We start from the raw sequence: 27,415 nt of genomic DNA on the forward strand, positions 1-27,415 counted from the left end.
TTGTGCAGGTGCTGTGTGCAGCCCCGGCTGCTCTGCCTGCAGCTATTCCGAGATGGTCCAACAGAGATCCATCACCATCGCCAAAATGCTCCTGTTCTAGTCAGGCCAGAGCAGAAAGCCATAAAAGGAGAGGAACATCATTTCCTTGTTGGCTCCCAGTGTCGAAATGCTAAACTGGGAATGAACCAACATTTGTTTTCACCAGAGCTGACAGGAGGGTGTGAAACAAACCACCACAGAGTGGTGTGCAGGGCAGCATGCAGCTGGACGAGCTGTGAGAAAGGAGAAAGCAGCACTCTGCCTGTCTGCATGAGGTATTGTGGGGCACCAATTCCCGTACGCTATGCTCGTTGTAAGTGATTATTGCAGCACAGCTGGCTGCTGTGACTCCATGCTCACATCCGTGCGCAGTCGGACCCTGCGGGGCTGTTCCTGTCCCCACGGCAGGACAGGCACTGTGCCCCACCTCAGCTGCCATCCGCCGTGTCAGCACTGCAGCACAGCTATGTGCCATCACTGAGTTCTCCCAGTTCAGCTGCTGATGGCGCTGCACTCACCCGGCGCGTTCAGCAGCTGTCTGTATTTCAGCCGCAAAGCCAGACAGTATCGTTCCTGTTAATCAGCTGCTGCGTCTGCGGCAGGTCTGGGGAAAAGCGATGGTTGTGCTTTGGCTCGACAGCTGGGATCCCTTAAACCGTCCCATTCCTGAAATCGCTGTGTCCTTTGAGGAGGAGCAGCTGCCATGTACTTCCACTTGAGCAACTTGACAGTTTTGCAACAAAATACTTTTAAAATGTGATCCTTTGGATCACAGCTGTATCAAATGCTCTTGGGAAGCAAATACTTTGATTGAGTGCCAAAATGCCGGAGTTTGCAAACAGGCCGGCGCTCACAGCTTCTGTCAGCACAGCAGCTCAAGCCTTGCGCCCAGCGTTAAACAACCGCTCAGCACTTGGCTGCAGCATCTGCCCGGGCAGCACCTGGTGGCTGGTAGAGGGCATGCACCGTTTGCTCAGAGCTCCGGGCCCAGAACAGCGCCCACCAATTACCTGCCCATGGCCACCCATCTCCCACCCAACACCCCCCGCCCGTTTTGGGGCGATTTACCCCCATACTGGAGCTGCTGACAGGGTTCTGCTGGACTCAACCTCCTTCGTTCCAAATACACTCCAGACTGCTACAGTTCAAGTGTAACACTCCGGACAAGTGAGAACTGGAAGTTTTTGCACCATTATCATATTTTGGCAAAAAGAGTATTTTTCCTGGAAGAAAAAAAAAAAAAAAAAGAAGTGAAATAACTGTAGGCACAAGAGATCGGGAGAGCAAGAGATGCTCTTCTAAATACAGCCCATTGCTGCTGCTGTCTTGTGCAGCAAGGAGAAGAGACCAGGCAGTGAGCTGCACATCCACTGGGTAAAATGTATCACCTGGGCCTCCGGGCAGCTCTCTGTTAATGCAAGCTGTGTGTGGAACAGAGACACCTGGAGAGAGGAACGTCGCTCCAGCAGCAGTCAGGTATTAACTGGGGTGCAGAGTGGCGGCCAAGGCAGCGGGGTGGCTGTGGGCAGCACTGGGAGCTGCTGGCACTGCAGCACTGCACGCTGCCTGGGAGCCTTGTCTGAGAGGCAGATGGGAGAGATGGGAAACAAGTCCAGGGGTTCGTGCTCAGTTCGGTGCATGAAGATGTGCATTTCAGCTATACGGTCCTAATGGGAAACTGAAAACTTTACTGAGCAGTTCAAGAAGAGACAAGGGAGATTTCTGCAGCCCCAATTCATTATTATTAACGACTGCTATTTTTTACAAACAGACAAGGGCTTCTGGTACCTGTTCCCGTATCGGGAAAGAGAACGGTGTTCCCAAGTCTGGATCTGTTAGACAAGATATACGGCAGGAAGGCAGAGCTGTTATCTGCAAGCACTCAATAGAATGGACAGAGAGGAGACTTCTCTCCCAGCGGGGGGGAGCACAGATTGTCCATGTGTTTCCCACATTTCCTCCGATTCGGATAACGGCTTCCAAATTAATCCAAGTGTCCTTATTCAGTTCAAACAAAATGCTCCTGGCCCCTGTTAGAATCACCGCTTTTCTGCACAGAGCTGAAGCAAAGCTCAGGAAAACAATGAGAAATAATGAGAAATAAACAATGAAATAAGAAATATCAGCTCTAATAAGAGAGTGTTACGACTGCTAGTGATTGAGAACACGAAAACTTCCACACAGATAGAGAAAATGGCACAGGAAAGTACACTTTCCTCCCAGTCTACAGAAGCATGTACACAAGTGAGATCAGTTATGTTGATGTTATTACTGACTCAAAAATGAAGTGACGTAGGGTTGTTTGCACACCAGGAGCAGTGGAACGCCATGCTTTTGCCATCAGTCACCACTAAGCTGTTCCATGGGCACCTGCTGAATATCTACTTCCACAAAGTCAGGGCTTTAACCCAAAGCCTGCTGCTATCCCAATACTTTCTCTGTCTTTAACAGGAAAACTGCAGTTTGCCCATGGCATCTCTGGGTCGCTCAGCTCTGCTCCACTCTACAAAGTGACATCATCATGTGCTCCTTTAGTCCCAGTGGGCCGCTGTGCCACCTCAGATGCTCCTCAGAACTTCTTCAAATGAACTATGAGTAGAACATCTCAACGTGTTTGCATTTTGGAAAATGACTGGAAAAACCAAGTCACAGCCAACGGCCAGCACGTGGGTGCAGGGGGCCAAGCACGCGATGCAGAGCTTGCTGTGTGGTGCTGGCCATGCAGTGCATGGCTGTGCTGAGCACTGTGCTGCTGTGCTGTGCTGTGCATGGCTGTGCTGTGCATGGCTGTGCTGTGTGCACAGGCACCTGTCTGCCACACAGCTGTGCTCATGGCTGCAGGCACAGCCCTCGGCACACGATGCTCAGAGAGACGTTCACAGCTCTCTCTAAAAAGGGTTATTAGTTGCTAATGATATTTGTGCAGGAAAAAAAAAAGGCATTTTGTTCAGTTCTGCTTTTGCATACTGTTTTGCTGCCTGGAATAATATTTCCGTGTTGTGGTGCAGCCACCTCCATCTCCACAGCAACAACTCACAAACACAGGACTATGACTTCAGCTGAGGAACACGCAGCAAGCATTGATGAGCTGCCAAGCAATGAAGATTTGGTTTCAGGGTGGATGCAGAAGCCAGATAGTGACATTTTTCCTGGGTTTTTGTCTGCCCTCCTTCCGGCGAATTCCCTCTGAGGATAATTTGTGCTCTGAGAGAAGAAAGCCCCTCCCAGGCACTTCAGTATTTCAGTAACAGATGAACAAGGCCTGTGGAGGTCTTCAGGCTTTGGACAACACTTTGGAAGCAATAATAACGTCAAGGAAAGAAACAAGATTGAAAGCATGGCCTGTGGCCATCGATCTACCCAGTCAGTCTGCTGCTGATGGCACTTCAGATGGATAGAAAATGAAAGAAAGGCAAACCATGATCCAAGTACAAGGTGCCAACAAGTTCATCTTTAATTAGTAGTTAATTAGTTGTTTTGCTCATTCATCAGAACACGATTGTTTCCCAGCTGTGTATCTACACAGTATTTCTCAGCCTTTCAGCATCCCTCCATCTCTGAACAGCCCTGGAGCTCCGTCCATGACCCGATGGGTGCAGCCCTGAGCCGTGGGAGCTCTCAGCCAGGGCGATGCTCTGCTCAGCTCCAGCCCTGTGCCGTGCTCCCTGCCCAGGACTGCAGGGCTTTCCCAGTCTTCCTGCAAAGGAAAGCAATGCTTTCTCTGGAGCGTCCTTAGGCAGCATACCCGCCTAGTGAAGGATGACTATTCCTAAATGGCTTTGCAGTCTTTTAAAAGAACAGTCATGAAATAATTGAGTCGAGCTTTCAGGAAATAGATCTTAATTTTATACTGTGGATCTCATAGATCTGAAATTCTCAGAAACTGATGAACATCCATATGAATACTTTTGCTTAGAAACAGAATCATTTTGAAAGTTCCCAGTGCTTGCAGTGCAGTCCTGCAGCAGTGTGCTGTTGGCATAAGAACAAATGGGAGGAGAGCGTTAAGAGAATGTAAAGTAAAGATAACTGTAAACTCTGTAAACCCAGACAATAGCCAACCAATTATTTATCGTTCAAACTTTGCAGTTTGTGCAGAATTTATTATTGATCAGCAGCTGAATTTGGGGCACAAGATTTGGAACATTTGCCACATTCTGGTTCTGCCTTTAATTCTGAGTGCCCCATCTGGAAAGGCTGCTTACATCTGAAGGGAGAGCAGTACTTCTTGCATGAGCAGGTAACTGTGTTTTTCCTGCTATGTTTTTCCTGCATGCTGCCTGCCCAGGCTGCAGCTGCCCCCCATCAGCCCGGGAGCACAGCCCTGGCGGGATGCAGGCTGGCACAGACAGCACAGCCTGCAGCCGCTCACCCATCACACACCAAAGGGCCTCACGCAGCACAGTGGGAGCCACGCAACACTTCCTCCTCCCCACACATTGCCTGCTGCCCAGCCCAGCGCTGGCAGACAACCCTCCTACAGTCTCCACCCCAGGCTGAGCGCCGGGTGCTTCCAGAGGGTTCCACAGCCTCAGCCACAGCGGCCACGGTGCTGCTGGCCACCTCTATGGGCAGCCTCAACACTGTGGTGCTGTGGCAGGAGCGCCAGCCATTCTCCTCGTGCAGGGCTGCAGCCGTGGGCCGTGCAGCCCTTATCTGTGTCATGCAGGCCTGGTGCAGGAAGGGAGCGTGGGGCTGGGCACCACCCACAGCCCTCAGCCCCAGGCCTGGCCTCGTCACACCGGGTGCAGCACCCGATTAGCAGCCGGGCCCAGCGCTCACCATTGGGGAGTTTGAAGCACGCGGCTGTGCCCAGCGGGCAATGCAAAGCACTTCCCGTAGCGTGGCGGTTTTTTATTAGCTGTCAGTAATTTTGCTTCTGTAAGAAAATATATATGCAAACCGCAGCCTGTTGCTGTGGTAACTGCTCTATGCTACCCAGAATAGCTAATTCCACATTCTCAGACCCATAGAGTTCAGAAGGTGTGATCGCTGCATTTGCCCCCCCAGGCCAGGAGCATCCTGCTGCTGCAGAGCAGCGTGCAGTGAGCAGTGTGCAGTGAGCAGTGTGCAGTGAGCAGCAGGCAGTGAGCAGCACGCAGTGAGCAGCACACAGTGAACAGTGTGCAGTGAGCAGCAGGCAGTGAGCAGCAGGCAGTGAGCAGCATGCAGTGAACAGTGTGCAGTGAGCAGCGTGCAGTGAGCAGCAGGCAGTGAGCAGCAGGCAGTGCTGTGCAGCAGTGTGGGCCGGCAGTGGCACTGAAGCTGTGTGCAGGCGGAAGCCAGGCGGGCGTTCAGGCGGCGGGAGCTGCGTGCTGTCCTGGCTGCGCCCTTGCACGCTCACGGCAGAATGATGTGCAGTGCCCTGGGAGGTTATGGTAAGCTGTTTGGAATGCTGTTATACTGCATCTTACTGAATGTATTTTGTGAGATAAATTGGGAAGATTTAAGGAACATGGTAAAGAAACTTGGAAATTTTGCTTGGCAAACTTTATGTAAAACTCTCTGCGCTCACTGGGCACGGTGAAGGCAACAGCCATCTCTTGGGGCCAGACCAAGTCACAGCCATGCAGACCTTTCCCCGTGGGCTCTGTGGGACGTGGCACACATGACGGGGATGCGGGCAGTTCGCCTGGCCCCTCCAGGCAGACATGGAGCCTTCAGAGCCTCTCCAGTTTTTCTTGGGTTCTGTGGAGCGATGTTCTGTCAGTTTGGGCTCTTGCTCCTCTAGGAAAGCTGAGGCCATGTGCCTATGTCTCCCTGAGCCCACAGGCTGGGCGGCTGTGCCTCTCGCAGTGGGGGTTGCGGTGAGTGGAAATGGGCCCCTGCTGTTGGTTAAACGGCTGTAAAGTCACCGTTACTCAGAACACACGCCGTATGTTGCAATTATTTGATGTGAAATCGTTAGCGCAGATTTTGCTCATTTGTGTTCTTGAAGACTTGTAGACGTTTTTGCTGAACGTTTCGCTACTTTTCATAAAAGTAGTATTGCTGTGCATTCACACAAGGCTTTGGCTGGAAGTACCGTGCGGCAGAAATGCTGGACATGAAACGTGCCCGTTGCTTTACTGAAGCACACAGGTCGGTGTATCGCCACAGCAGACAAAACCCCTTCTAACACAGCAGCACGAGTTGGGTGCCTCCATGTTGCTGCAGAGCCGAAGCGGAAGTTCTTCACCGAAGAACTTACACTGTGCAAAAGGGATGTAAGAATCACTTTCTTTACTGCCAAGGCTGAAACTTAATGTCAGACCCTTTTGGAGAACATGTGCCTTATCAGTGCTGAACAAAAACAGCATAAGGAGCTGAAGAGCTTCCTGAGGGCTGTTATCGTGTTGGGTCTACAATTGAAGCTATGTATGATCTGCCTTTTATGAAAGCCAGCAAAAAGATGGAAAACTAGAACAGGAGGTTTGTTTTGTGATGGTGTAAATGGAGGCACCAGGCATGCCTTGAGTGTGCAGCATAGCACAGTGTTCTGGTTTGCAGAAGGAGAGGTGAGGGCTTGGTGCTGAGAGTCGTGTGCTGCAGCCATACTCTGTGCACTGTGCCTCGGGTGCAGCAGAACGCTGCTATGGCAGGCACAGCCCTGCTTCCAGCTGTGCAGCACAGAGTGTCTGTGGGCCTGAGCACAGCTTTCTGGGCTCCTTTCTCATCCACCAGTGCTGCTGCGTTGGGGAGCTCCTTTAGTACCAAGGTGTCGGAGCCCTGCTTCACTGCCAGAGTCACTGCCGGACCTGGTGCTGAGGGGTTCCTCTTTTGTGCTCCTGTTGTAACAAAGCGTGGTGACTCTACACCATGAAATGTCTTTTCTGTTTACACAATATGCTTCTCTTTCTTCCCTCATCATTTAATTTATAGCTTTTTCTTCTAATATGTGTGAAGCTGGAGCTTACGATGAAATATTTCTTTATCCATGTTTGCCTGTAAGGTAATTAGTTCATCGTGCTGTTTGGTATTCCAGATGATAACCTGAACCTGAGAATTCCTTACAATCTCCTCTTCCCAGTGCCCTGCCTGGACATCATGTTACTGCAGAGCTTGTACTTCATACTTTGGCTGGGACTTGAGAGTTTGGTCTGCTGTGACCTATAAAGCCTGTAGTAAATAGCATGAATGCATCATAGGATACAGTGAGAGAGCACATTGCTTAGGAATTAGGCATGAAACTAATGATAAAGCAAACTAGAGTTGTACTTTATCACAGAGGAGTGTGCTCTGAGCTCAGTCTCTAGCACAGGGAGGTGCCAGCAGCGGCAGGTTGCTTTGGGCAGGTTCCAGCGATGATGGATTCTGGTGGTGACAGGTTCCAGCAGCGCCACATCCCAGTGGTGGCAGGTCCCAGTGGTGGCTGGGGTGGGCCAGCTGAGGTGGCTGCAGGTCCCAGGCAGCCCGGAGCTGACCCAGCAGTCAGGTCAGTGCATCTTACATGAAAATGGGAAAATGACAGGAGTTGAAGTAAAACTGAAGTGTTGGTGCAACCAAGCGACGGCTTTGGGGCAAGGCCCTTGAAATGAGTGGAGTGGAGGTGGCTGCACTGCACGGGGACAGCAGGGCTTTGTGGTGGCCATGCCAGCTGCTGGCTGTGAGCACCCCACTGGCCATGCTCTGCCTCGTGCTGGGGCCATGTAAGGACGCACATCTTACACACAGGTTGTTTGTTAAAGCCAGCTCTGCATGAGGAAAATACGGTTTTTACAGGCACTGACCCACTGCAGCGAATGAAGAGAAATCTGGGCAACAAAGAGTTCATGCAGAAAACTCTGTGACCGGAACAAGGGCTTTGCAAATGCCCGGCGTACTGATGTAAGCACATAGAGCGGAAACAGGCTCACGTACTCCTTTGTGATAGAACAGAAACAGGAAGAGGGACAAACGGCCCATTACTGCGCTCATTCCCAGGGACTACCAAGGCTGTGCAATCAGTGCTGAAGTTATCTGCATGCTGCATCTGTGCCCTCGCTTTATGTGGTGACAGGCAGAGGGATGTAAGTCGGGGAAAGGTACAAATATCATGGGATAGCAATTGTCACCGAGTCCGCACTGATCCACATTGAGCTTCTTTGAAACACAAGTGCAAATTTCCTCAAAGGAAAATCATTGTTCCTTTACGTCCTTTCAGCATTCAGTTTTTATGAGAAAAACTCAAACAGGCAAACAGAAATGCCAGAGGGCCCCGTCAGCAAAGTGCCTCTGCTTCCTCGGGTGCCATATGTGGGCAGCTTCCAACCTGCCCTGCTCAGGGCGGCCGTCCTTCCCCGAGGGGCTGCAGTGCTGCAGTCTGTTGTGTGCTGTGATTGGAGCGCACAAAGTTAATTATATTAATGCCAGGCTGTGCAATAGAACATAAAACCTTAAGAAGGAAACAGCTGGAGTTCAGATCTCTGAGGAGGTATCGTTTGTCCCCCAAGTGAAGGAATTGTGCATGAAAGCCACAAAGCGTGTTATCACCTTTCACAAACCTGACTTTGCTTGTTCAGCTCCAGTGCAGCTGGGGAAAAGGCAAATTTACCTTCTTGTAGTCGCCAAGCCTAACAAATGTCAAAGCAAATAGCAAAGTGGTTTGTCTAATTCTGTTACAGATTAAAGGATGTAATTCTGAGGAATCACTTGAAACTTCAGAACTTGACAGGAGCTCAGTACCTATAAATGAATGAAAGAGAATTCAGTTGCAGTACTCCTCCTTTTTTTTTTCTTTTCCTTTTTCCCATTCATAAAGTAAAAATAAGCATTCTGAAACAACTAGGTTTAGATAGCAAGTGATGTTCAAAATTATAAATACAAATTACATGACTTAGGGGGGAAAGATAAGCATGAGAGGGGGAGAACAGGCAGTTCAGTCCAAGCCACAAACCTCAGTACGTTCAGCAGGAAGAAGATTGGAAGAAGGTGGTCTGCTGCTGGAGGGGTTGGGCAGGAAGAAGCCCCACTCCTGGTGCCTGAGAGAAACCTAATGATGAGGAAGCCAGAGCCCTCCATAGCTTTGGGGTGCTGGTTTCTGCAGTGCGTGGTACCCAGTGAGCAGCCAGCTCGTGCTGCAGACCCCATGGGCCACAGACCGGTGTGTAACAGGGATGGGACCTCAAAAATACACTTTTCCACAGGCATCACCGGGTTTTTGGCAGTGTGAAATACGCTGTCACAGAACAGGACTCTTACAGTGAACATTCACTTATTTGACAAAGTAATTTTGAAAAGAGAAGCTCTGTGGAGGTGGAGCTGTGGCCGCCTGTAATGCTCTCTGTTTCTAAAAGCAGTTGCAGCTTCTGTGGAAACTTCCTGCCAAAACCTTGGTTCCTGCTGGGGCTGGGGCCATGCTGGCAGCTGGGTGAGCTGCGCCTGCGCCCAACACTGAGCAGAACAGGGCTGGGAGAATGGCCCAGCATGGCCGCAGCACAGCACGGCCAGCAGCACGGCACGGCACAGCCCGGGGGGCGCAGATAGGGCTGGCTGCCCCACAGCTGCACTGCTGGGGGCTGGTGGGTCCCTCTGGGAGAAAACAGAAGTATGAGGTTTGAGGACAAATGCGTAACTGAAAGTGAGATTTTGGAAAGTGTATGCGTGCATCCATTAGAATGCAGTTCGTATTATCAGTATATCGGTGTGCCATAGGATACAAAACCTTAAAGCAAACAGCTGGAATCGGTACAGATAGTTGTGAGGTTTTGGAAATCAAAAGACAGAGAATTCTGCCACTGATTTTATTAAAAAAGCAAAATATAAAGTAAGCAACCAAAAACCATAATTTTCAAAGATGTGAATATTTTATGGAAAAGGACAAAAAAACCTCTGTGAATGAAAGCCATCAGAGGTACGCTGTAAGCCCCGGGGCTGGAGCAGGCTGCTCTTGTATGAGGACAGCTCTAAAAGCACAAACCCTGGTGGAGTCAGGGGTAAACGTGCAAAGAGGGGCCACAGGGGTCACTCGACTCCCCTGGCCCAGAGCAGACCCGGCGTACTGAGCTGCTTCTCGCCCCGGGCCTGGTATCCTTGGCTCTTTTGTCTCTAAGTCCAGCCTGATTCTCTCTTAGAGCAGTTTATGACTTTCGCCTTGTTTTCTGCACCACAGAGACAAGGTTCTTGCTCTTTGTGCTTTCTTTAAACCTTGGGAGATTGCTGCCACCCTTCCAGTCCTGGCTTTGCAGAACCACCCCAGCTCTCCCTGCACACTGCTCCTCCTGGGGCCGTGCTGGTGGCATCAGGCTGCTTGCTGCAGGCTGCTCCGTGCTCATGGGATGCCTCTGCCCTCCAGTTCCCCACATCATTTTGCAAGTGATGGTGATGGATTCTGGGGTGTGAAGATGAGCCTCGTGCAAAGGGACACGTTCACGTTGTGCCCGAGTGTGCGGTCCTGCAACTCGTTCTGGGGAATGTTATAACAGAATCGATAAGGTTGGAAAAAAGATCACCAGGTCCAACCCCAACCCATCCCACCGTGCCCACTGAGCCGCGTCCAACAGAGCCACCTCGCCACGGCTCTTGAACACCGTTTGGGTTCCGTGCGACCGGAGGCGATGTCTCCAGAGGAGCCCCGTTCCGCTCCTCGCAGGGCCGAGCACCGCTCAACGCGGAGCGGAACCCCGAGAGGAGCCCCGGGCCGGGATGGCGGGTCAGAGCGAAGGGCGCGCGGCGCTTCGTTCCCGCGGGCGGCGCACGGCGCGGAGCCGCTCCCGGTTCGCCGCCCGCTCGGCAGCGCGGGGCCCGGCCCGGCCCGGCCCGAGGCGGGCGCTGCGCGGAGCCGCTTCCACCGCCGCCGCCCCCCCCCACCCCCCGCCTCCTCCTTCCCCTCCCGAAGCCGGAGGCGGCCGCGCGGGGCCGCGCACGTGTGCTCGGCGGCTCCGGCACCGTGACTCATGAGGCACCGGGGCGCGCGGGCCCGCCGGGGATGAGGCAGGCCGCTCCGCGCCGCTCCGCCGCCAGCAGCGCCGCCACCTCCAGCCCGGTGCCCGGGGGCCGCCCGAGGCCCGAGGTGAGCGGGGCGGACGGGGGAGCGGAGCGGGGAGACTGCGGGGCCCGGGCCCCCTTCGGGCCGCGCTTCCGGGCGGGCGGGGGCGGCGGCGGAAGCCGGGCGCTGGGGCCGGGGCCTCGCGGGGAGCCCGTGCCGCCGCCGCCATGCAGCGGGCGCTCGGCCGCGCCGGGCCGCCGCGGGGACGAGCGAGAGGTGAGCGCCGTGCGGCTCGGCACGGCACTGCTCCTCGCCCGCGGCCTAGTGCGGGGCGGGCGCCGAGGGGCCGCGAGAGGAGGGCGGCGGGAGGCGGCGGAGGGCCGGAAGGGGGGGCAGCGCAGTGCCGGAGGCCGCCGGGCCGAGCCCTGCCCGGGCGCGGAGCCGCGGGGCGCTGCGGGGCTCCGAGCGGCCTCGGGTGGCTGCGCGGCTGTCGGCGCCGGGCACGTGGCGCGCTCGGTGCGCCCGCTCCGCGCTTCGGGGCGTTCAGTGTCAGCTGGGGCGGACGGAGCCTCTTGGCTGTTCCTTTGTTGTTGTTTTTTTTTCCCTTTTTTTCTTTCTCTGCGTGTGTTTGGGGTGGGGAGAGGGGGCTGAATTCGGAGCTCCGCTTTGCAGCTGGGGGCTGGCCGGGAGATGAAAGGCCAGTGTGCGGGAGGGGAAAGCGCAGGGGTGGGCAGCTCCGGGAGACGCGGGGCGGCGGCTTCGAGGGAGCGTTTGGCGGCAGCGGGACACAGGTGTCAAATAGAGAAGGAGACGAAATGGAACCGTGAGAGCGGCTTTAACGAGGAGCTGCGACGGGAAAGAGCGATGTAAAAATTAATAATGCATTAAGTGGCTGGACTGCTTATTGGGTACAGCATTTAAAAAGGGTCTCTGCCATCGCACTGCATCCCAGAGCGCTGAGGAGGAGGCTCTCTGTGTAACGCTACGCTAACGGCGGTGCTGGGCTGTTACTGCGGGGCCGGGGGACCCAGCGCTGGCAGAGCAGCGGCACCGGGCGTCCCGGATGCCTGCGCAGGGTGCAAGGCCGCGTGCTGCCAGGTGATGCTGGGCTCCCCGTGTGCCAGGGCCGGGCTGCTGGGCCCCAGGGCTGCCTTGCTAGGCTTAATGAAGACAAAAAGAGGTGGCAATTTGTAGCGTTATAACCAAGTCATCTCTAGACTTGAGAACATTTTGAAAACATGCCACCTTGTGCGTCGTATGTGTAGATTTATGGTAATTGTGACATGTACCTGGCTTACATGCCAACTAAAATACAGGGCTGTGCAACCACTGTTTCCTTGTTGAGGGAGGATGTGCAGGCAATGTGTTTTTTGGTCTGATGTATCAGAGAAAAAGCCACAGGCTTATTTACTGTGTTATTTGCTTAAAGCCATCGTTAGATTAAGTGTATTTTGAAGGGCAGGGTAGGGTCTGAGCCCAAAGGTACTGGTGTGGAGTGAGGCAGTGGGATGGATGGGCAAAGCAGAGTGGTGTGTGAGCACTTTGTAGCTCACCTGAGGCACAGAGCAGCACGGAAGCTGTCCTGTAAGAGCCACCATCAGCTGCCACAGGTGGAGTCGTGTCTGTATGCCACCCCACAGCACTGGCATTTCGCACTGTGCAGCAGTGCTGTCATTTCCTCTTTTCCCAGCAGATCCCCCTTTGAGTTTGCTCCCTGCGAAGCGCTGTGAGGTGCATCGGGCTGCGTGCTGGAGAGCCATGTGCTCAGTGTGGTGCCCTGGAAGCCTCCTGCAGGCACAGCAGGGCCAGACTGATTGCTGCCCTGTGCACAGAGCTCCTGGTGAGCGGCCGCGCTCCTCACCCTCACAGCAGCAAAGGGCACGGCTTTGGGTCCTGTGAGCAACGGGGCCACGGATAGGATCCCTCTTCAGGAGCACTAACAGGTCACTTTAGCTAGTGGAAGCAGAGAGTTTTAGTATTAAATTTCTCTGCTGTACGATTATCTAACTGCTGGAGGAGTCATAACAGTCACTCAGAACAGGCTGCGTGCAAAGGCTCTGTGGGTAAACGCGGCCAGAGGACGTTTCCTTCCCGTGTGGCGGCAGTCGGCGTGCGGTGCTGTGAGCGCGCGTTGGCCGGGCCAAGGAGACACAGTGCTGAGCTGAAGGTGTGAGTGGCTGTGCAGTGGGACGCGAGGCAGCCAGCAGCCTCTTCTGGCCCTGGGATTGCATGGGAAAGGCTCGGGGTTCGCTGCTGATGTTCGTCGGGCTGGGAGTGTCAGGCAGTTGGTTCACTGTGCTTTGGGAAAACTAAGTAAGGAAGGTAAAAATAAGTGGGTGTGAACTGAGCTGTTCCAGCCGAAGTTCAGAGTTTCATTTTCAGTTCTGGGGAAAGGTTAGCTCTGTTTTGTGGTGTTCCATCTCTCAAATTCTGGCACTCTGACACCTTGTTAAGACTACGATACTGTTCATCATTTGCTGGTGATGCTCAGCAACAATTAAGGAGTTCATCTTCATTCCACTTCCTATGAAGGGGCCAAGGGTTGAATTAGCTGACACCCTGGTGACAAATATCACACCCTGGCCAAGCGTTTGAGGGCAGTGAATGATTTTCTTGCCTTCCTTTAAGCCCTGCCCTGTCTGGAGGGCTGTACTGCTTGCTCGGTGTGCTGCCCAGGGAGCACTGCAGATGTGCTGCCCTGTGCTTTTGAAGCAGAGAAGATGGTACTGAGGTCAGTAATGCAATGCAAAGGACTGCAGTCCATCTTGCAAGAGATTTGCAGAGGGCTGATAAACCTCTTGTTCTGTGCCCTCTGTACAGTGTCCAAGCTGCGCTGTTTTGCATCACGGCATCCTCTCTATTTTTGTTTCCCTCAAGGACTCACTTTATTCTGCTTGCTCAGGTTTAATGCAGAGGTAGCAACCATGCAGGGATGCCTGTGAGGACAGTGAGCCCTGGCACCTCCTGCTGCAGTGCTGCATGCACAGCAGGGGCAGGAAGTGCTCCATGCTGCATGTTGTGTTCCCCACCACCCTTGGGGAGCAGCGTCCTCAGATTTTTATTAATAATTATCTATTGTAAACTTAGTTTCCCAACTAATGCAGCAAAGTAAACAACATTTCCTTCCTACTGGCCCATAATTATTTACCAAAAGAAAAACATCTGAGTGCTTTTTTATTGCTACCCGCTCTGCAGCGAGCGTGTACCGCTGTAATTCCCATCGGTGTCAGTGAGAGCTTGGAGCACTTAGCAGGGCAGGAGAAGGGCACTCAGAAGCTCACCACAGTCGTGAGGCCTGAGCAGCTTGTGAGACAGTGCAGTGCACTTCTGGTGCCTGAAGCTGGGAGCATCCTGGCAGGGCTCAGCTGGGCTCCCAGCAGCCGGCTGCACTCCATGAGGTTCGGTGTGGGCCGGCTCCGGGTGAGCCCAGCCCCAGGGCAGAGCTGCCATCCCTTTGGGTGCATGTCTGGTTTGTGCATGTCTGCGTGCTGTCAGCTGCTATGTGCTGAAATTGCTCATGGTTTGAGTTATGTGTGCATGTTGCATTGTTACAAAAGAGTATCTTCATCTGAAATATCCTTATTTATATAGCACTGGAAACTCTTTTTAATGTACTGTAAAAGCAAAACGTCTGCTGTGGATCTCATCTGTTTCTTCTCACTGGGTCTAAGCATCCACTAATGCGGCTTGAATTGCTGTTTGTTACCAATTAGAAGCAGGAGCAGCTTATAAGATAGAACCATACTGATGGCCCTGGGATGCTGAGTGCACTCAGAGTGAATTTGCATTAGAATCTGCAGATTGCACAGAAAACGGGAAGCTGGGATGGGGTAACCCTGAGCTGTGTGTGCTTTCTGCAGCCTCAGACAGCCTAAAATCAGAATTTTATGTCATTTGACATTTGGAAAAGTGAGGCTTCAGGTAGCACTGGGTTGCCAGCCCAGCTGCATGTGCCTCGCCTGTCAGTTCTGTCTGAGCTTACAGGTGGCGGCTGGAATCTCAGTACGTGCAGGGTGTTTCTGCTGGAGGTACAGCTCACTGCCTGCCTGGGTGGGGGCTTTTGTTGGAAGGGGGAATTTCTCACTTATATACTTGCCATAAAACAAACATTTTTTCACTTACATACTTGTCATCAGTGTTGTGTTTAGAGTTGGTTTGTACAGAGAGCTTTGCTTGCAGTCACGTGGAGAAAACGGAGGAGTGCACACTGCATTTCCCCTTATCTCACTGTGCCACATTTTGTGTATCTCATGGTAAGATGTTTTGTTTCTACAGTTGCGGACCGGTTGTGTTTCAGAAGATTAATAGACTTATCCTCCCTGTTTGTTAAGCTCAGTGATGATAACACTGTCATAAGTCATGAGGCAGCCGTGGAGCATCAGGCAAAGCACAACGCGCCTTGGGCTGAACTTAAAGCAGGTATTTCTTGGAAGGAGAAGTGAAATGTTGCAAACGTAACTAACAGTCCCCAGCTCGGGTGGCCTTTTGGGAGTTCGTGTTTGCCAGAGGAGCCCGGTGGTGCCCACGGGTCAGGCAGCCCCCAAGCAGCATGCACACGGTCAGGAGCAGGGCACGGCACCGCTGCCCACGTGCTGCACCGGGGGAGGGCGTGGGGCTGTGCCGGGTGAGTAAGGGCTCAGGAAGCCAGGCCGTGTCTGGGCTCCAGGCCCAGCCTGCTTCCAGAGAACTTAGTGGGAATTCACTCTGCTAAAAAAGGCAGCGCAGGCACAGAGCGCCAGCACGGCCACAGCACGCTGCACGGCCACAGGCTCCTGTGCTCGTGTCCTGGGGCTGTGTGGGCTGCGTGTGCCCGGTGGCACGGGGTCACTGCTGCTGCGTGGCCTTGCTGCGGAGGAGCGCTCCTCTCAGTACCTGGCTGCTGTAGGGGAAGTGAGCTCAGTGCATTTGTGGGTCTGGGCAAACCCCTGGCCCGCAAGCTCCTACATCCCCTTCCCGTGGAGGTTTCAGGCTTTGAGGGCTCAATGACACAGGCAGATCTGTCAGGTTTTCCAAGCAGGTTGAGAGGCTGAAGTGTTAGGCCTGGATTCACCGCAGAAAAAGAAAGGGCGAAGCCCCATCCCCAGACAGCCCCTTATCTGCACGCGCTCCGAGGGCCGGTGCCCAGCTCCCGCCTGCTGAGCCTGGCAGCCCCGGCCCTGCGGCTGCAGCACGGCATGCCAGCTGGTTTCCATGGCAGAGCTCCTGCCAGCCACGCAGGCTGATAAACACGGCGCAGCTTCCTTCGCACAAATAAACCATAGTATTTTTTCTGTGACTCTCAGAAGCTGGAGAAAAAAAGGAAAAAAAAGAAAAAGAAAAAAAAAAAGAAAAAAATAGCTTCTTCCCATGTTTGGAAGCTTTATTAGTGCCTAGACAGCGTTCCTGTCTGTGGGTAATTCCTGTCTGTAGGGTTCTGTATGGGAGCCCTTCGGTGCCCAATAAGGAGGCAGAACCAAAGTTGACTTTGGGATCCCTTTCCCAAGCAGTGACAACAGAAGGCAGCAGTGCAGGCAGAGTGGGACCACGGCCCTGTGCTGCTTTGTGTGCGGTGTTCTCCAGGTGTGGGGGCTCTGCTGCCTGGGTCTGTGTGGAGGAGGTCCCTGGAAAATCTCTGGCTGCCCAGCACTGCTTTGTTATCTGCAGATGTCTTCCTTAAAGGACTTTTTGCCAGTCTGCTTTTTGTGAAAGCACATGCAGCCCTGTTCCTTCTTTCAATGGTGGCAGCTCACGTACAGTGACTTGAACTTTTTTCACTCATTTTTTGCCTGAGTGACAGAATTATTGCTGTGAGTTTTTTGTGTTCTTGTTCTCTATGACTTGTAAGCATTGTCTTTTGTCATGGTAAGTGTCAAAACTACTTTGTTTTCCTTCAAGCTGTGCAGAAGCTGTTTGCAGGTACCGTGTTGGTGTAAAGGCAGCGCTGCAGTGTGCTGTGCAGAGCTGTTGGTGAGCTGTTGGTGTTGGTGATGCCAGTGAAGGAATGTCATCCTTTAGGGTGAGCAAACGTAACAATAATTCTAGCAAATTGATTTTAAGAAGGTCTCAAAGGTGTTTCGCTTCTTTCCCAGAATAAAGCATAGCCATTTCTTGATGTTGTTGACTGATCAGAGCTTCTGCTATCCAAAGGCATGGCTCTGAGCTGGTGTGAGGCTGTTCAGAGGGAACCACATCAGGGTGTGTGCCCCAAGCACTGTCTGTAGGCATCTCTGTGGAGTCAAGGAAGGCTCCCCTACACCTGGCTCTGCCTCCTGCCCGCACCGCTCCGCTCTTGCGTGGTTCACAAGAGCTGCCACAGGCACCTCAGGTGGGGACAAACCATACGGTTTGGATTTTTGTCACAGAATGATTTGAGTTGGAAGGGACCTTTATTTTTACGTATGTAATGCAAGTATGTCATTTTAGGTTCAGCGTATGGGTTGTACGAGTTTTTACAACACCAGCAGGATGTGCCTGACATAAATCAAATGTAAGGTCGCAATGTGATAAAAAATAGAAACTACTCTATTTTGGACGTGAGATCCTTTGGGAAAGAGAGCTGGTTGGCTTTCTGGGCCTGGCAGCAGACATGGGAGCAGCTCGCAGTGCTTTCTCGTGCTTTGGCAGAGGCGTGCGATGGCCGCAGTGTCACCGCTGCTCCCCGCAGCTCTGCACGAGTGGCCGGGCTGTCCGGGTGGAAGCTGTGCTGAAAGCAGAAGTACCCACAGCTCCTTCCTCACCACCTGCACCCACAGCCCTGCGTCCCACAGCTGCGGGCACAGGGGCGGCCGGGCCGCACGCCTCCTCCAGACAGAGCCACCGCCGTGCCCTCAGCTGCTCCCTTAAGAATTGTGCTCCAGAGCCTTCATGGCCAACGCGCCCATCCCTGCTTCCCGAATGCAGTCGGCCTTTTGGTCTGCAGCTGGTCAGATAGAATGTCTTAATGTGCAAGAGCCTGGTTGTAAGTAGCATTTTGCCTTTCAGAAGTGCATGGTTGAATAGTTGATACAGTTGATCACTTTCGGTTTTGGAGTAGAGCTTCTGGTTATTACAGTTTCTGGTTGTTTCAATTTGTGGTGTAGCTCTCAGCATTTTAAGGTAGATCACTGGGTTTTTTTTTAGTATAAAGCTTGCTTTTAGACTTGTTTGGGAAGTGTCATGCTTATTGCATGGCTTAAATTCCCCCATAAATCCCAGGAAAGTGCAGGACTTCCTATTTGTAACATACAGTGTAAATGCTGTGGTGAAGGAATAATCACGTCAGTAAGCTTTTACTACCAGGAACAACTTCTGCAATTTTAATGTTGGACATGTGAGTGCTTTGTAATACATCAATCGATAGCGATGGATTGAACGCACAGCAGTCCTTCCTGCTGGACAAGAGGCAGCCTGACCTTTTCTTGTTTTCATTTATGAGTACGCATCCATCTAATGCTTTCAGATAATGAGAACTATTACCAGTTTTGTAAAGGAGATTGAAACGTAACAACAAATACAAAAAAAATGTTCATCAGTCATATTTCTTTATCCTGATGTATTTTATTTAGAGTTGCTCCTTGAGGAAAAGGGGCTTTTTAAACTTTTTTCAAAGTTTATGGACTTTGCAGTACAATTCCCTGGCTGGAAAATAGCATTAGTGTAAATTAAGACAAGACTAGCTATGAGCTTTGTACGTTGGTACAGGAATGGCCCTGACTGCTGGTAGGAATCAGGTTGCAGTTTGATGAGGGATATACATCTTGGAGAACTGATGTCAGAAAAAACACCTTATTTCTGCACGAGGCAGTGATGGACGCACTCCTGGGGGCACTTTCCTTGTGATATTACCTCTTCATTATTTATCCAGGCTTCTCGCACCAAGCTGGACGCATTCAGTTCAGGTGTAATGCTGCTTTGAGGTGGCTGTGCTGAAACTGTACATGGGACAAAGGCATCAGAGGGGGGCTGCCTGGAAGCCCCCTGAGCTCTGGGGTTGTGCTGCCTTCCCACTACTGCCACAGCAAGACCCTCACGGAAATAGCCTTTAAAACACCGCTCCCAGCACTACAACCAGCAAAACATGTATCTTATGCAGAATATCTGGGTTGTCAGTGACCTTACAGTAATGCTGGCTGGTATCTCACAATCTCGGTGTGGGACTTGCTGTGCAGTTTAGTGCTGATGTGTCTGCAGTTGACAGGGCTGTAAGTCGCTGCCGGGTGAGGGGCTCCGAGATGCATCTCGAGGGGCTGCGTGTGGCTGGTTCCCTCGCTGCAGCTGTAATGGGTGGACACAGAAGCAATGGGGAGCAGCATCCCTTTGGCTGTGCCTGCTGCCCTGATGTCACGGAGAGTGGTTTTGTGGGTGCAATACAGGGCGGTTGTTCAGCAGTGGAGTTGACTAGAGGATGTTTCTCTTTAACCGATCCTTCGCTGTTAGGTGGCCAAGATGTTAATTAGCTCATTGTTTCGGCTTAATTTTATGATGGTGCTGTAATTGCAGCAATTGCAGCCCTCAGTTGTGCCATGAATAACTGCCGCATCTTTTCCAAATGTTATGCTGAGATATGTTATTGGTAAACTTTGCATTTGGCAGAGGAGTTTTGAAAATACTCTAAGGCAGTTGGTAATTTTTGTATTTCTTTATTTAAAAGGCAGCTATTTGGCAGTTTCAGGCTTTGAACTGTACCGACAGTGTAAATAGGATATTGATTTTATCCCATTTCCTATCTCATTAGAGTCATTGTCATGAGGATGGATCCATGTTGTGTAATTATCTGCTCTCACTGACAGTTCCCGTGTCACTGAGACTCCTTTTGCAGCTTCCACTTTCTGTGAGCACAAAAATAGCGCCCGTCACTGCCGTGCTGTTATCGTTGCTCGTTCTGATCGTGCAGCCTTGCACCTCTTTCTTTAAGAGACATGTGTGAGTTGAGATAGAGAAGACAGGAATGTCCAGCCATCCCCTTACAGGAAGAGTGAAAACAATGGCTCCTGCAGAGCCACTTCCAGCGCCTTGCTGCTGTGTCAAGGACTATAACGAGGAGGAAGAGAGCATCGTTAACCCCACTGCACAACATGTCCTTATAGAAACAACGGGAAGTAATAAAAATCGGACCCATTTAAGCAGAACACTGTAACCATGTGCTCCTTTTTCTGTTAGGCATTTTCAGATTGCAATTTCATTGATTTTTTGAAGCTGTTTCTTAATAATTTTCATCGACCCAGCTCAGCAGACAACTGAATCATCTCCATTACCCCCTTAAGGAATGACTGCTCAGTGTTACTTAGCCTACTTCTGCTTCTGCCCTTTCTGAGAATAGCCTCTTTATTTACTTTTGATGTTTCAAACTTTGTTTTCACCACTTGTATTTATTTTTATCAGTGAATACAAAGTTATACCTTGGCAGTCCCAGGACAAGTGGCAAAACATCTGGGGAAAAAAAAAAAAAAAAGGCAGTTCCACGTGGCCTGTGTGTGTGTGAAGTTCTCCTGCGGTAGGGACAGCCCGTAGGTAAATCACAAAGATGTGCATCCATTCTGCCCCGTGCTCCCTCACAGCCACTTCTGCCCTCTGGACTTGTTGCAGCGTTTCCCAGCTGAGTGCAGACACCTCCAAAGCGACATCTTACGGGCCTGCTGGTTTCTAAGAGAAGATGGTATCCTTTAGGATTTGAGGCTCGCCAGGTGACTGCTTTGTTGGCTTGGAATATCACAGGAGAATTTCAAAGTGATAGGAGCGCAGTTTATGCGAATCAAAAGTTGTAATTGTGTGCCGAGGGTTTCCTCCAGTTTGTTTAGTGGAGAACTGAGCACGTGCCGCCGGCCCGGAGCGGTTTTTGTTCCTGCCAGAGGATTGCTTTAAAGGCTGTCGTTTCTGGCTGCTTTCGGGTAGATAACAAAGTCCAACAAAGCGTCTTTTCTTCAAGAAACTGCGCAGACAGAATTTCTTCTCATTCAGACGATTTCCCTGTGGGGCGGCACAGCTCCTCGGAACTGCCCTGCTCGGGGCCGGCAGAGCGCAGGGCGAAGCTCAGCGCCGTGCGTGCAGCCCCACTTGGTCCCGGCCCGGCCTGCAGCCGTTTCCCTGCGGGCGGCGGCCGCTCCGGCCGCTAAGAGAGCGCGTGCCGCAGCTCTGGGGGCGAATCGCGCCGCTTCCTGAGCGTCACCGGATTTGCTGCCGCCGCAGAGCGGGGCTCTCATCTGCTTTCGCTCTGTAATCCGCCGCCTTGCCTTCGTGCGTAGCTTTCTTTCCTGGCCGGGGCGAGCTCGGCACGGCGTGGCTTTGACCTGGCTTCGGCTTTGGCGCATAGAGGACGCGCGGCGCTTCTCCCCGTGCACATGAGCGTTTGGCGCGGATCGGGGGCAGGACGTCCCACGTCGCTCCCCGCCGTTGCCGGGGAGCCGGCTCGGGGCTCCTCGTGGATTCGCTCTCGCGTCGGAGCGCACCGTGCGGAAGGCGCTGCACGGCGGCGCTTGAAGGCCGCGGGGACCGCGCGCCGCCGCCCCGGACGGGCGCCGCTTAAGCGCCGGGTGCGAGCCCAGCGGTACGGACGGGGGAACCCGGCCCGGAGCCCCGGCGGGAGGGGGCGAAGGCGGCGGCGTTCGGCGTGTCCCGCGCTGCTGTGCCCGGCGCGGCGGCGGCGGCGAGCGTCTGACAGGCGCGACCTTTCATAAGACGGCCCACGCCATTGGCTCGCCGCCCGGAGCGCCGCTGCAACGCAGCGCGCGATTGGCCGCCTCTCCGTCGCGCGGCGGGTCACGTGGCGCGGCGGGCGCACTCACCGCTGTCCTCTCTCTCCGCAGGTCGGCCCTGAGGGCCCGCCCGACGCCGCGCCGCTTCGCCCCGCTCGTGCCGCCCGCAGCGGCACCCGGAGCCGTCGCCACCCGTAACCGAGAGACGCTGCCGGGCCGCCTCCGCGTCCCAGTAAAAGTTTGCCGGGAAAGCCGGAGCCTTCCGGCGGAGCGCAGCCGGCCGCCCCCGCCCGCTCCGAGTCGCCCGTGCCCCCCAGCGGCCGCCCCGAACGGCCCCGGCCCCGCCATGGGGTGCTGAGCCCGGCCGCCTCCCCTCCTCCCCCCGCGCGGTGACCGCTCGGCGCCCCCGGCCCCATGTGCCCCTAGCGGAGCGGGAACCGCCTGGAGCCGCTCTGCTCGGCCCCGCTGCTGTGTTGGACGTTGACCCCGTAGGACCTAACGATGGCCGTCAGCGTCACGCCCATCCGCGACACCAAGTGGCTCACGCTGGAGGTGTGCCGGGAGTTCCAGAGAGGGACGTGCTCGCGGCCGGACACGGAATGTAAATTTGCACACCCGTCGAAAAGCTGCCAGGTGGAAAACGGACGTGTCATCGCCTGCTTCGATTCATTGAAAGTGAGTAAGCGTTATGTTGTTTCCAAGGGCGTGTGGTAAGGAGAAGCAGGCACGGTGGTGGAGACCCCGGAGCCCGAGGGAGTGCGGCTGCCTGCCGGCTCGGGATGTGCTGCTGCTGCTGGCGTTGAGGGCTGCTGTCGTTCTCCAGGCCCAGGAAACGATGGACTGGCACAGAATGAGCTCCGTGGGGCTGGGGTCAGCTGGTGTGGCTGCAGCCGGGAGTCCTCTGGCCCCAGATTGCTCTGTGTGTAGATGGAGTAGAGGGCATTTCGTTCAGAAACAGCTAAGTCACTGTGGGGACTTGCTGTTCTTAATAGCACAGACGCGTAAGCAATATGGTGATTGGTTCCCACCATGGCTGCAGGCAGGCTGGTGCTGTCCCCAGCAGCGGCATGCACATCTTGGAGCAGTGCTTTCCCACCGTATTCCTTTGGTGCCCTGAATGCTGTGCTTATGCTGGTGCTCAGGACACACGGTTAGTTTCTGTTTCCCACTGAGGCCCAGGTGTGGGGAGGGCTGATTCCCAGCAGTGCGTGGTGCCCCTGGGTGCAGGGAGGTGACAATGTGGTGCTGGGGCTGGGGCTGGGCCTGAGCTGGGCTCTGTGTGTCTTGGCTGTAGCAGTCAGTGCTGAGAACGTGTATTTGCAGCTCCTTCTCTTGTTTTTTGGTAACTTCAATTATCTTAGCACATAAAGTGCCGTTTGCAGGATGGGCATTTTAGTTCAACGTAAACATAAAAATCAAAAGTTGGGAAGCAGAAATATTGGTCTCTTCCTTCTGCGTAATTTTCTCCCAGTCATCCCCAGCCCCAGGAGCAGTGGGCAGCTGCAGCAGCAGGGCCTGTGGTGGGCTTGTACAAAGTGACAGATCTGAACTTCAAACCTGGCTCAGGTGGGGAGATGTGAGCCTTCAGGATGTCCCCAGGTCCAAAATGCCCAGCCTCGCCGCGCCAGCCTGCTCTGTGTATGGGAACTGAAACGTGTTTGTGTTGCTTCTTCAATGGTAAAACAGCAATAATTATAGCACATGGTGTCCTCACTTTGTCGCTGACGGCAGAAGCCCATGCTGGGTGCTGTTGCGCTTGGTGCGGCCCATGCGCCTGACTGGGTGCTCTGAGTGGCACTGCACTGCTGCTGCTCTGCCCCTCGGCAGAGTTCCTCTGTGCCTTAATGAAGGAGATAATTATCATCTCTGTCAGGAGCTGCGAGCCCTGGATAATGGCTGTAGGTGATGTTATGGTGCTGTGCTGCTTCAGGGTGTTCTGTTGAGGAAGGCTGCTCTGTTGCCCACATCAAGTCAGTGTGGTTAATTGAGTTGTAAGCCAGGGAGGATTCCCAGCCAGATATGTAAGAAATACACTGCTTCACAGGAGTGCTTACTTGTGCTCATGGTAAAGACGTGCTGCTGGCTTGGGGCTGGGCCACAGTAATGGCTCTGTATTGTTTTATTCTTTTTATTTAGTTAGGTAGCTTGTCTAATGTGGGAGAGTGTCTTTATCAAAGAGAAAACAGAATATATCTCAGCACTGAATTCCCCGTCCAGTCCCAGCAGTTACTCCTTGTGTTTGTGTTTCAGATTTTTGCAGATTTCTGCACACGCTAAGCTAAACAAGCTCTGGTCACTGTGTTATGTTTGCTGCAGTATCACAAACATAAGATGTTATGCAAAAACAACTCAGAAAAGTGTTTTGCCAAGTTGGTCTGGCTCTGGAAGCTCAGTGAGTAGGTTACAAAAAAAGAGGTTTTTCATTTGGGACATTGTAACTTTTACTGCCTCACTCATTCAATGTGGATCATGGGTGTCCAACCTTTGGGCTTGCTCTGGGCCACATCAGGGGAAGGGGAATTGTCTCGGGCCATGTATAAAGTATATAATATAAATCATGTATGTGAGTAACAAAACTTCTTATATTTACTTAAGTTTTTTAATAAAACGTAAAAAAAGATGGCAACAAAAATATAAAACCTGCACATAAGATGGCAGGCTGGGCAAGGGGTGTGTGTGGGGGCCAGCCCTTGGGTGGCTTTGGGGTCACTTTAAGACAGAAAGGTTGAGGCTGAGCGTTCTGGTTGGGTGCTGGAGTGGCTGATTCAGCTCCAGCTCTGGCTCTGCATTGTTCAAATTCCATCAGATTTTCTTCCTAAATTTGGACGCCTCAAAGCCTGTTGAACTATCCACAACAAAAATATGCTCTTGAGGTCCCAAGTCAGGAAACTGGTTTGCAGCAGAAGTCTGATTTTATGCATTATATTACAACACTTTTTTTTTTAATATTTTCCTGGAAAAATCTGCCCAAGTAGGATTCACTGCTGAAGTTCTGGTCGCTTCCCGAGAGCCGCACTGGGGATGCTGTGCAGAGGGACGGCTGCGTGCCGCAGGACCTGCCTGCAGCCGCGTGCCACCTCCTGTGCTGCTCTGCTGCCTTTCCTACCATGCAGTTCAGAAATTTAAAAGCACAGAGGAAGGCAATGGGAAAAGGAGTGACCTGGATTCAGAGCGTGTTTGCTGTGGCCGCTGCCTTCGGCACTGCTGTCAACAGATGCTTCTCCGCTCCTGATGGCCGTTCTGTGGAGTACGAGCTGCCTCCATCCAAACCGCTTTGGTTCTCGCTAATGTGAGCCCCATTGGTGTAAGGATGTGGTGTGATTCATTTGCTGCTTTACAGCTGGTGCACGCTGTGGGCACGGCTGCTTTCAGTTCTCCTAAGTTCTTTGCCACTAGGGCTGCTGCTTCGTGTTTGTTGGATGTCCCAGTGCGGTGTGAGAGCTCGGCCGTGCTCTTCCTGCAGCAGAGGACAAGTCTCAAACATCCTCGTTCCTCTGTTTTTTCCAAGTTGTCAGAACAGTTCCAGGCTGTCCTGTCGTGGCAGCGGGCAGCTCCCTTGCCCTGTGTCTGGCTGCTGCTGTGCCAGGTGTCACTGTTTGGTTGGGGAACGGCTCACGTCTCAGAAGCCAAACTCCTGAACTCCTTAGTAATGACATTTCACTTCTTGTAGAGAGGCCTTAAAAATGGCTAACAATATTGTTATCGCAGATGACACTGTGACCGCCCTATTGCTGCCACCTCACAGATGTTGTTAGCATCTCCCTCCTTTGGCACTGCTTCAGAAAGCAAGAGTACATTTTTGACTTTTCCTTGCCTATTGCATTAGAGTGCAGAAGAGTGCAGGGTCCAAACCCTACTTATTCACATAGAAAGAAAAGAAAATTGCAGTAAGTTGATTGCACCAAAGATGTGAGAATGGCGGATCATTTTGTCTTCATTAAGGCAGGAAAAAGATGCAGACACCTTGTTGAAGAGCGTGGCAGCAGGCCTCAGTGCCTGTGTGTGCAATGCTGTGCTGTGCGGGTAAGGCACAGGCAGCACCCAGCAGCGTGCCGGGCTCGGGGCACAGCTCACAGAGTAACCTTGGAGAGAAGTCTGAATGCGTGAACGCTGCTCAGATTCCTCAGTCAGCTCCGCTTTGCCGTACCGACCATAGCCGGGCAGATTTGTCTCCTCTTCAGCCTGAGTGTGCCTGCCAGCAGGACAGCTCCAGCACAGGGGGCAAAGGGGGGCGGCAGGCTGCTCAGCACCGGCACCGCCGCTCGGCTGCGGGCTGCTGATGTGTATGGCGAGGAGCTCTGCTATGCATGGCCAAAATAAGGAGGAAATTTCTGAAGTAATTTGTGGGAAAAAACGTAAGGAGGCCTACAATCAGAATACCTCATGTGAAAGGAACTCTGCCATTTGTCCTGAGCCTGCAAATGAGCCATCAGAAAGGCTGAGGGAGCAGGGTTTGTTCAGTGTGGGGAAGAGAAGGCTGCAGGGAGATCTCATCGCAGCCTTCCAGTTCTTTAAGGCAGCTGGCAGGCAGGAGGGGACCGGCTTTTTACACAGTGTGACAGGACGAGGGGAATGGCTTTACAGTACAAGAGAGAAGTTGGGTTGGATGTTGGGAAGAAATGTTTTATCAGAGGGCGGCGAGGCGCTGGCACAGCTGCCCAGAGAGCTGTGGGTGCCCCATCCCTGGAGGCGTTCAGGCCGGGTTGGATGGGGCCATGGGTGCTGATGGAGTGGTTGGCAGCCTGCCCATGGCAGGGCTTGGCACGGGAGGATCTTTGAGGGCTCCTCCAGCCTGAGCCGTCCTGTGATTGGCAGCAGCCTGCCAGGCCTCTGTCCTTCGAGGCTCACCCCAAGTCAGAGTTCCTCAGTTCTCCCGAATACAGAAGCCCTGTTGCCAGGGCTCACTCCTGAGTTTGCTGGAAGCAACAAATAAATCACATCCAGGACCGAAGGATCACATCTGGTTTCTGACTTTGGAGCAGTGGAGGTGTATTTGCTGGGACTGCGTGGTGCTGTGAGCCCAGCAGCATCCCATGTGGTTCTTGGAAATCCAGCTGGTGTTGGGCAGGGCTGTGCAGGGTGGAACCGAGCGCATGAGCCTTCCTTTGTGACAGCACTGAACAGGAAAGGAAAAGGGGCTTTGCAGAACAGGTGCACGTGGGTAAGTGCTTGGCTGTACTGAAGTGGTTACGGGCACAGCTTAACGGAGCCTCCAGGCTCCAAAGCGAGCTCAACTCTTCAGTGCATTGCAGGACACCTGTATCTGCCCCTTCCTGTTGGCATTATCAAGGTAATATCAGTGCAGGCTCAGCTGATAGCTTAAAATATTGCTGGAAAAAGCATGTGCCGGCATTCCCCAGCAGCCTTGTGCCTTCAGCCAGCCCCTGCCCATCATTCTGGGCTTGGTGCGGCACCACTGCTTCCCGGGAAGGCCCTGCTCTGCCTGCCAGTGCCGGTGTCAAAGTAAACAGTCAGAGGGAGCTCTGGCTGCAGAGCGCTGTTCTGGCACATCTCGGGATGGTATGACTTTAGAAAAATAAATCCTGCCGGCTGTGTTTGCCACTGATTCGTACCCAGTGACCTCCATTCAGCAGCTCGAGCAGAGCAGCAAGGACAGCTCCATCCTCGCATCCTTACTCCGTCGGAGCCCCAGCGTGCTCTAAGAGCTTCCAGCTGCCGAGCAGTGCTTTCTGCTGTTTGTCTCCTTCGAGCAGTGCTTTCTGCTGTTTGTCTCCTTCCTGCCCATGTGGTTCCCAAGCTTTTTTGGGCTCCTGGCTCCCACATTCCCTGCTCTGGGCTCAGTGTTTACAGGCTGCACCAAGTGCTCGCTGCTGGGCCTACC

General features: G+C 53.1%; 1 protein-coding gene across 14 annotated transcripts in view; it reads left to right on the forward strand.

Moving 5' to 3' along the window:
- Positions 1-5,235: 5,235 nt before the first annotated feature.
- Positions 5,236-27,415, forward strand: part of MBNL1 (muscleblind like splicing regulator 1) — a 48,280-nt gene continuing 26,100 nt past the window's right edge. For 2 of the 14 annotated variants that reach the window (XM_048954362.1, XM_048954370.1), the window contains exons 1-2: positions 5,249-5,417; positions 21,685-22,248. In XM_048954362.1, coding sequence (XP_048810319.1) covers positions 22,075-22,248 — 174 coding nt within the window. In that variant the 5' untranslated portion in view covers positions 5,249-5,417; positions 21,685-22,074. Of the gene's footprint in view, positions 5,418-10,856; positions 11,009-11,156; positions 11,201-15,326; positions 15,344-21,684; positions 22,249-27,415 lie in introns of those variants that run through there. The other 12 variants (XM_048954367.1, XM_048954368.1, XM_048954372.1 and 9 more) reach the window with 11 other exon arrangements.

The sequence above is a fragment of the Lagopus muta genome, chromosome 9 (assembly GCF_023343835.1).
Source record: "Lagopus muta isolate bLagMut1 chromosome 9, bLagMut1 primary, whole genome shotgun sequence".
Classification (NCBI taxonomy): Eukaryota; Metazoa; Chordata; class Aves; order Galliformes; family Phasianidae; genus Lagopus; species Lagopus muta.